The sequence below is a fragment of the Gossypium arboreum genome, chromosome 4 (genome assembly GCF_025698485.1).
Source record: "Gossypium arboreum isolate Shixiya-1 chromosome 4, ASM2569848v2, whole genome shotgun sequence".
Lineage (NCBI taxonomy): Eukaryota > Viridiplantae > Streptophyta > Magnoliopsida > Malvales > Malvaceae > Gossypium > Gossypium arboreum.
The window spans coordinates 5,861,792-5,870,630 of record NC_069073.1 but is presented as its reverse complement, the minus strand read 5'-3'; the positions used below and the strand labels follow the sequence as shown (position 1 = coordinate 5,870,630).

At 34.4% G+C, this 8,839-nt stretch overlaps 1 protein-coding gene across 3 annotated transcripts in view; it reads left to right on the top strand.

Moving 5' to 3' along the window:
* The first annotated feature begins 209 nt into the window (after window positions 1-209).
* LOC108458099 (NAD-dependent protein deacylase SRT2) overlaps window positions 210-8,839 on the top strand; it is a 28,375-nt gene continuing 19,745 nt past the window's right edge. The window contains exons 1-11 of one of the 3 annotated variants that reach the window (XR_008281572.1): window positions 210-471; window positions 1,225-1,267; window positions 1,374-1,593; window positions 1,702-1,767; window positions 2,722-2,767; window positions 3,771-3,931; window positions 4,008-4,137; window positions 4,575-4,739; window positions 5,660-5,787; window positions 5,881-6,176; window positions 6,278-6,327. Coding sequence is in view for 2 of the 3 variants with exons in the window: in XM_053026945.1 (XP_052882905.1) it covers window positions 418-471; window positions 1,225-1,267; window positions 1,374-1,593; window positions 1,702-1,767; window positions 2,722-2,767; window positions 3,771-3,931; window positions 4,008-4,137; window positions 4,575-4,739; window positions 5,660-5,787; window positions 6,077-6,176; window positions 6,278-6,331 (1,167 nt within the window). In the remaining variant the exon portion in view is untranslated. Of the gene's footprint in view, window positions 472-1,224; window positions 1,268-1,373; window positions 1,594-1,701; window positions 1,768-2,721; window positions 2,768-3,770; window positions 3,932-4,007; window positions 4,138-4,574; window positions 4,740-5,659; window positions 5,788-5,880; window positions 6,177-6,277; window positions 6,789-8,839 lie in introns of those variants that run through there. The other 2 variants (XM_053026945.1, XM_017757350.2) reach the window with 2 other exon arrangements.

The following is an 8,839-nucleotide window of genomic DNA, read 5'->3' as shown; positions in this document are numbered from 1 at the left end:
GAATAGTATTACAACTCTATTCCATTCCATTCAATCAAACAACTGAATTATTCATTTTAAGTCTATTCTATTACAGCTCTATTCCATTCCTCACAACCAAACGTGCCCTTAGGCTTACATATGAGATGAGATGGATAGAATACCTAAAAGTTTTTAATTTATTTAAAATTAAATTATAGAGACACGTGTAAATAAAATACAAGGGGGGAGAGATGAGAAAGAAGAAAGGAGAAGGCGGAAACGTGGATAAATTTGGAATGAACAATTTCGCTGCAAAAATGAAACATAAAATATTTAAAAACGACAATACCAACTAACGTTGTTCCATATCGCAATTTTTCTACCTTGTTTATAAATGTAAAGAAAGGAAAATAAATTCAAATCAGCGAGATTTCGAGCACCAAGGCCAATATCATCATGTTCTCGCCTATGTGTTTGCGTTTCCCATGGCTTTCTCCGCCCTTTATCTCTGTAAGCTTCCTTATTTCTTCCTGTACTTGCTCATACTTCGAAATCTTATGCTGCGCTTTCTTGCAACTTCGATTCTCTATTTTTATTTTCCTAAGCGAAGAAATTTAACCTTTTTTTTCCCATCTACTGTAACTTTGTTGTTGAATCAGGAATTATACATTTTCAATTCTCTTACTTTAATCAAACTTGGAAACTCAATTGAAAGCTAATTACTAGCCACATTTCATGTAAATTTATATTATAGATTTTCAACTTCAGTCAATTTATCTGTCCTGTGTTATAGAAGCAATTTACGTCAGAAGGTTAGCGTATGGGCATAATATATTGTTGATTCAAAATTCTGTATAGCTGGAGCTTAGCTAGTAGCCTTATGATTACGGCAATAACCATCCGATAAGCTAGGATGGGAATGAGAAAGTAACAAAAAGGTAAAATGAGTGTGAACAGTGGTGAGATCGAGGCATCCTTAATAACGGTGATAGGAGACGAGCGTGATGTCAAAACACCATGCCTTTTACTTCTTCCCCAAAAGAAAAAAAACCCACCACCAAGAACATTTTCTATGTCGTTAGATTACTAAAGCTAGGTGTTGAATTCATATTAACTTTTACTCTTCATTTTTCACCAAGTGACCATTCTCAGCGTACAAACCTGCACTTTTGAACTTGATTTGATGCGGTCCTCTGCTATTGTGGTTGTTTTCTATTTCTGATAGGAGCTTTTAAGCTTAAAGTGTCTATGTTCATTATGCAGCCTTCTACAAGTAGATCAGTGGTGCTTCGAAGTCTTTTGACAGGCAGGTGTTCTTTTAGCCTTATACATCACATAACATGTTGCTTTGATCATTCTGTAAGTGTGGCTGGCGTAGTTGTTACCATGTTCTTGCAACTGCATCGTTTCAGGTCACAAGTTTAGGCAATTGTTTAGCTCAAGAAGAAGGATAAAATTCTCTCAAGGCTCTATCAAATTTTTACAGACATCGTGTCGGATATCAGTCCCAGGGGTGCCAGTTAGAGAGACACAACCACCTTCAAATTTTTTGAAAGACAAGAAGGTGGTTCCCCAAGCAGATCCTCCGAGTGCTGAAGACATAAACCATTTGTATCAACTCATTGACCAAAGGTTATTCTTGTCCTTGGTTTTGCATACTGTTCCTTTTGTAGTCACACAATAAACGATGTAAATTTATTTGAATGGGTTAAATATTTGACTGCTATTTGTATTTTGCAGCACCAAGCTTGTGGTATTGACTGGAGCGGGAATTAGCACTGAATGTGGAATTCCTGATTATAGAAGGTTCTATCTCTTGTTTGCTTTGTTTTCAATTGGACTCATAATGTTATTGAACCTTTTTCTTCTTGCAGTAGCAGTATTTGAAGAAATCTAGCATTAGGCAACTTTGCCTTAGGTTCCAGCCTTCCATAATTTATATAATTAAATATATTTTATATTTATAACAGATTAAATTAGTTTTTTTTAAAAAAAAAATTAAGTGTAGGCACAAAAAGCAAGTAAAGAGTTGTAGACCATTAAGTATTTATTCTTAGGCTGTTCTTCGTTTGTGCAAATCCTCTTCCTCAAGGTGACATTCCTGTTGACTGGTTATTGTCTCTTTAACTTTTTTTTCTCAGGATCTTGATATTTGGTAATTATTAAGAATTTTAAATGCTGATATGGCAAGAGAAATTTAAAAACAAAGGATAAGATGATTCTTTTGCTGAACTAATTGAGGAAAGAAGAAACTCTAGCAAACAGCGAGGCAACTTCTTTGCCAGCTTTTGAACCATAGCATTTCCTAAATGTGGGTTTGTCGATGTTAAGGTTTTTAATCAACTGTTCGTTGCTACTATCACTTCTTTCTGGTTTCTTCTCATATACATAATAAATGTAACCAAGTCAAGCCAGGGTTTAATAGAGTAACAGAAAGACAAGCTCTCTAAAATACCCATGCTTAAAAAAATGTGACAAACTGAAAATCCCCTTTCAAAATAATAGGTAGTAACTCTTGTGAATGCCTCCTCATTTAGTTGTTTGCACTGGTATACTTGGTAATTTTTTGTACGTACCTTTACATTTTGTTACCCATTTGGTTGTGTCACCAGCCTGCCAGCCTCTAAATTGTACATGGTTCAGGTCATTTACACCAAAAATTCCCTGTAGTTCTGACTTCCCTATTTTCTTCTTTTTCAAATATCAAGGTTTCAGATGTTTCCCATTTCTTCTCAATAACAAGTTTCTTTTCTTTGGCAGCCCAAATGGAGCTTATAGTTCTGGTTTCAAGCCAATAACCCATCAGGTGATGTGCTGGCATGCCCTGTGAGTACTGAACAAATACACATTAGCGGTCAGTTAATATGCTAATTGGCTAATGTGTTGAAGAAGTTTGGTACATTGTTTGTTTACAAGTAACTTGTTGTCTTTCTGCTTATAAATGATTTCATTACTTTGCAATGTCATTTACTATTTCCTTCACAATTGAGTATTTTACCGAAGGACAAAAGAGGTATTAAAGAAAGATAAACAAGAGTGGCTGTCTAGAGCATGAGTACATGATGAGAAAAATAGCATAGCTTGATATAATTCCTTGACTTCTTTCTTCTGAGAAGGTTCTCTCTTGTTGGTTTCAGTACTCTTTGCGCTTCTCTATTTTAATGTCAAAGAGACAATTGGAAAGAGAGGAAAGCTGGTACAAAGCTAGTCATTGTAAAGCAGATTTCTGTTCTAGAACATTTTTGTATGTTTCTCTGGAGTGATAAACAAAAGAAGTGTTTCCAGAAGTTTCAGATCATTCACTTTTGAAGGTTAGGAAAGTTGCTTCTCTAGAGTTGTAGTGAAACACAGTTGTGAATTTGCATTATCTTGTTAGCTGCCGATCTCATCATTTCCTTAGTGAATAACTTTTGCAGTCAATAGCATCGTAGGTGCCTTGAGACTCTTGGCCAGTCCCCTTCTGGTATTTTTGTCTTAGGATGTAATCGTCATTCCTTATCATCAGAGTTACTTGTCTTCTGTACTGGATAGTAAACTTCACCTACCTTCCCAACTTTTCTTTGAATGATCGAATTTCATTCATTCAAAGTAGTAAGAATACAAGAACAATTTCTTGAAACATCAAATGTCTTATTTTGTTTTGAAAACCTCTCTAGTTTCCTGATATTTTTCTCTGGTCATGTCAAATACCGAAGTGCTATTAACCAAATTTCTGCATGACTCACTATTAATTGGTTTTCCATAAGTGGTTTTCTATAATCAATGTCTGTATTTTCAACTTCTAACTATTTGCAATTTTCTTTCACCAGGAGTTTGTACGTTCAATTCGTGCCCGCAGGCGGTATTGGGCCAGGAGCTATGCTGGATGGAGGCAGTTTACTGCAGCACAACCTGGTGCTGCACATGTTGCTTTAGCATCTCTAGAGCAAGCTGGCCGAATAAATTTTATGATAACACAGAATGTTGACAGGTAACAAACTGTTTTTCTTTCATCTCATTTTCATAAGTGATGTTGATGGCACTAATTTATCAAGATTATGTTTCAGGCTGCATCATCGTGCTGGGAGCAACCCACTTGAATTGCATGGGACTGTTTATAGTGTGATTTGCTTAGATTGTGGTTTTTCATTTTGTCGAAATTTATTTCAAGATGAAGTGAAGGCCCTTAATCCAAAGGTTAGTGATCTGCAAGTTACTCTTTCACTTCTTGTCCCTAACCTTTCAATTGTTTCATTTATATAGCAGATCTCTTTAAATTGTTCCCATTGTGTGTTATCTACCAATGGCACTGTTAAAAAGACAGAAATAACAGTTCCAGTGAGGTGGTTGTCTATGTCAGCACCTTTGATCCATTTTTAACCAAATAATCTAAAGCACTAAATTATAGTGATTTAAAGAGGTTTGGAACTAAAATAAACCAATTTAAAGTTTATGGATCAAATGAAACTTTGTGGTAAAATTCAGGACCACTGTCCATTTTATGTTTTAATTATTTTTTACTGATAAATAGAATATTACTTCCCATAAAATTCCTCACCCCTTTTATTGTTCCTCTGTGCGCAAAGACATTTGCTTTCATTACTGGAATAGGCAATGAATTCTTCCTATTGCAGTGGGCAGCAGCAATAGAAAGCTTGGACTATGGTAATGCTGGATCAGATAAGAGCTTTGGCATGAAGCAAAGACCTGATGGTGACATTGAGATCGATGAGAAATTTTGGGAGGAGGATTTCCACATTCCCACTTGCCATAAATGCAATGGGGTCCTGAAACCTGATGTAAGATACTTTGCTTTTATGAAACCTGATATATACTACATTGTTTTTTGAATAATCAGAATCTAGAGTGTTTAAGATGTTATATTTCCTATTCCCTGAACATCTTTTTTTTTCAATAGTTTATGGTAGTGGTGATGGAGAACATAATGAATATTAAGAATTTGATTTCAAGCATATAGAGGTTGAAAATATGCTCTCAACTCAAATGATAGTCTGAGGTATTCACAATAATGATGCTCTGAGGCATGTCTGTGGCACAAATATCAAGGAATCTGGTAGGCATAAGTTTCTTTTAACAGGTTTTATTTTTAAGAGAAATATGCAGTTTTTTAATATAAAAATATATAAATTTTGTAAATTTAAAAAAAAATATTTTTTCAGATAAACATTGAGAGACATTAATTTCCATATTCTATAATCATTATAATTTCTTAGTGTTAGTTTTAGTAATTCTCTCGACTATGTTGGTGTCAGTTTTCACTTAACTTTTGAAATCTTATCAGTCGTAGGTTTTATTATTAGTGTGTGCGTGTGCGTGTGCGCTTTAAAACTATTAAGATGAACAACTATGTTACTTGGACTAGTGTGTGAGTGTGCAGATATGTTTTAAATATTTGAAGTTTTTCCATGTATTTTGAGATCCCCACATCCATGTTTGAATATGTGTTGTATTTGTTGGAGGAGGCGTTCTTATTAATTTCCCATTTCTTATTTTGTTCATATTGATATTTTGCCCCAGTGATCTTGCTGTTAGTTTGACATTTTGTAATTGTACATTTGAAAGAAAATGACAATTGATTTTGTTGTGCAATTGGCCCATTTAGTTTGAGACTGATTTGGGTCAAGTAGTTGTACAATTAAAATTTAAGTGAAATACAAACACTTTTTTTAATGTTTTTGTTGTGTATTTAAACATCAAGGTTGTCTTCTTTGGTGACAATGTGCCCAAGGAAAGAGCTGATAAAGCCATGGAAGTTGCAAGAGAATGTGATGCTTTCCTTGTATTAGGATCATCTGTGATGACCATGTCTGCTTTCCGACTAGTCAGGTATACAATTTGGTTGATCAGTGGTGTTCGCCAGAAATATTTGGTTCACTATTCTATTTATCTGAACATGATTTATTTAATAATAAGTTGCAGATGTCATGTACTACCATATTACTTCAAAGTTTGCTTGCAACAAGCAGTCCTAAAGTTCGTTACTTTTAGTTTCAGGATTCGATGTAGTAACTTTCCCCTATTTTAAGTATTTCAAGTTCCAAGGACATTACATATATCTATTACTTGTTTCTAGAAGAGGATTTGGTCTGCAGCTAATGGTATTTGAGGTTGACAGGGCTGCTCATGAGGCAGGTGCCTCCACTGCAATTGTGAATATCGGTAAGACCCGAGCTGATGAGTTTGTATCCTTGAAAGTAAATGCTCGATTAGGAGAGGTACTGTTTTTGAAGTTTTTAACTTTTGCGTAGTTTTTTGCTTTGATATTTCCACATGTAGTTTATCATGTTCATATCTTTTAAATTCTTGCATGTTGCAGATTTTGCCAAGAGTGCTCAACACAGGCTCTCTTAGCATCCCTGCTCTTCACTAAAATGATCTAGAGGTAAAATACCAAAAATTCATTTTGAACGATATTTAAATATAAAAAAACATATTTTTATTAATTATGATATACATAGGTAGATCAATTTGGGAACAAAAAGATCATGTTGCTTATTATAGTGCACATATATCAAGAAGTATACTGCATATGTAATTTGATGATTACTTGAAAGAGTTTCATGGAGGGAGTGAGTAGTTTGACTGAGAGTGAATGCATACGTTAAAGTATTTGACTATAAATTATGTGGATTTTTGGCCCACTAATGACAGTGATCTTAGCAAGTGCTATTAGGGCAGTCATTCATGAAATCCTTTTACATGTTTGAGATAATTTTGCTTGTTATTTACAAGCTGTTAGGTGCTGAGATGCCTTTGTAAACTGAATCTTACTCGCAACTCAATTTTGTCTTTAAATTTTTATTCATGTCTAGATAAATTTCAATTAATTGGAGTCATTAGTGAACCAGCCAGGCAGCCACTAATGTCACGGGCCGCGCGGTCTAGCCCCGTGATACTAGTTGGTGGACAACAAATTTCTCTTACAAGTCATTGCAGGTTTGGGGCAAATATTAAAAAAAACAAAACAACAGGAGGTTCTTTTTTTAAAGAAAAGTTTGATGTGAAATCTAAGATGTAGTAACTAAACAAAGAAGAAATTAGACATGATAATTAAATGTAAAGGATAAGAAAGAAGATTGGGTTGATGATGTTGAATTCGACCTAGATGGGAAGGGCGTGTGGATTGGAATTCTTTATTTTGAAGGATGTTTTGCTTTCAAATATGAAAATTAAGAAATAAAGGAAATAGAGAAGGATAGATTGTGCCTATGAAACTCCATGATAACTTGTATCTAAATGTCAACAATCGAACTCAAACCCCTAAGAAAGGAGAATCTCACTCATTACGTTAAGTTAGAAGACAACTTCTTATTCCATGATTAAGGTGGGTGACTTAGGTTTTTTTGGGCCAAAGTACAAGAATAGGAATAAAATAGCTCTTAATTAATGAGAACTCTTTAAACATTCGGGTGATATATTCTAGCCAATTAAAAAAGAGTATAAATGTAAATATTACTTAAAAATCAAATGTTTAAAACCAATAAATCCTTTATTATTATTATTATTATGGCTGGTCATACAGAGTCTCCTTGCAACCATCCTTGTGCTAAAGGAATCCTACTTGATGGATCAAAGGAGGTAGAATTACTCTTATTTTGCTGGCTCCTAAGTTGTCCAGTACTTCCTGGACAGGTCTTCTCCAGAAAATCATCAATGACCTACAAAATCCAATAAGAAACATAAATTTATTAATCCAAATAAACCACCGCCGGCGGTGAGATTTTTCATTATTACCAAGTTTTTGGTGGCCTTTTACCTAGCAAAGTTAGGGCCAACTAAACGATATTTTATGGACGATCGCTTGATGTGCCATTTGATTGACTTGGCATTGTAACGATGGTCGACTTTGAATACATTAGATAAGTAGTTGTAGTAGTTGCCGAATGTCTGTTAACATAGGCTCAAGCTTCCAACTTACTGTCACTCTGTTCTATAAGATAGCCTTCCATTTCTTATACATGCTTTAGCAAATGCAGCCACACCGAGCCGAGCTTGACAATCGTAAAAGGATTGCATGAACAAGGAGAGATGTCGAAAATGTCGTTTTGTATAACCAGCTAATGTATGCCAGATTATTATATGATTCCCATCGTGTTATGGTCCTGATTGATGGATCCTGTTGCTAGACAAGCAATCTTTATGTCTTATTAGGGCTCTTTCCTTGGCTTTTACCTCTTCCTCCCGAAATACCTATGTTGAACAAGTGAAACCAGTTGAAGGGAATTCTAGACCATAAGACTTGTTGAAGAGAATCTTAAATCTCATAAAAATTGGTTTAATCTCATTTGTATTATTCAAATCCCCAATTCTCTCTTAAATAGAGATTACAAAGTTAAATTGAAATTAAAAGACCTCCTAAGAAATAATTATACAAAGGAAAGACTTCTAAGAAAATAAGAAATACTCATAATTAAAAATTTGGGTAAACAACACTCATCGTCACTTTAAAACAGGGTCTATCTTATTTTGGTCACTTCAATTTTTTTCTCAATTTAGTCACTTGAAATAAGATAATTGTTGAATTAGTCACTGTTGTTAAAATTTTCGTTTTCTTTCAATGGATTGCAAATGTGACACATAGCCCATCGAGTGATTGACATGTGACATTTTTTTGTTGACTTTTGACTAAAGTTTAGGGACCTCTCTATAAAGTTTAGATGGAAAAAGTTTTGGACTAATTATAGCGAGGTCCTTAAATTTTAGTCAAAAGCCAACAAACAGTGCTACATGTCAGTCATTCAATGTGCTAATGTGCTACATCAACAATCCGTTAAAAGAACATCAAAATTTTAATAGTAGTGACTAATTCGCACAATTATCTTATTTAGAGACTAATTTGAGAAAAAAAATTAGAGTGACCAAAATAGGACAGGCCTTA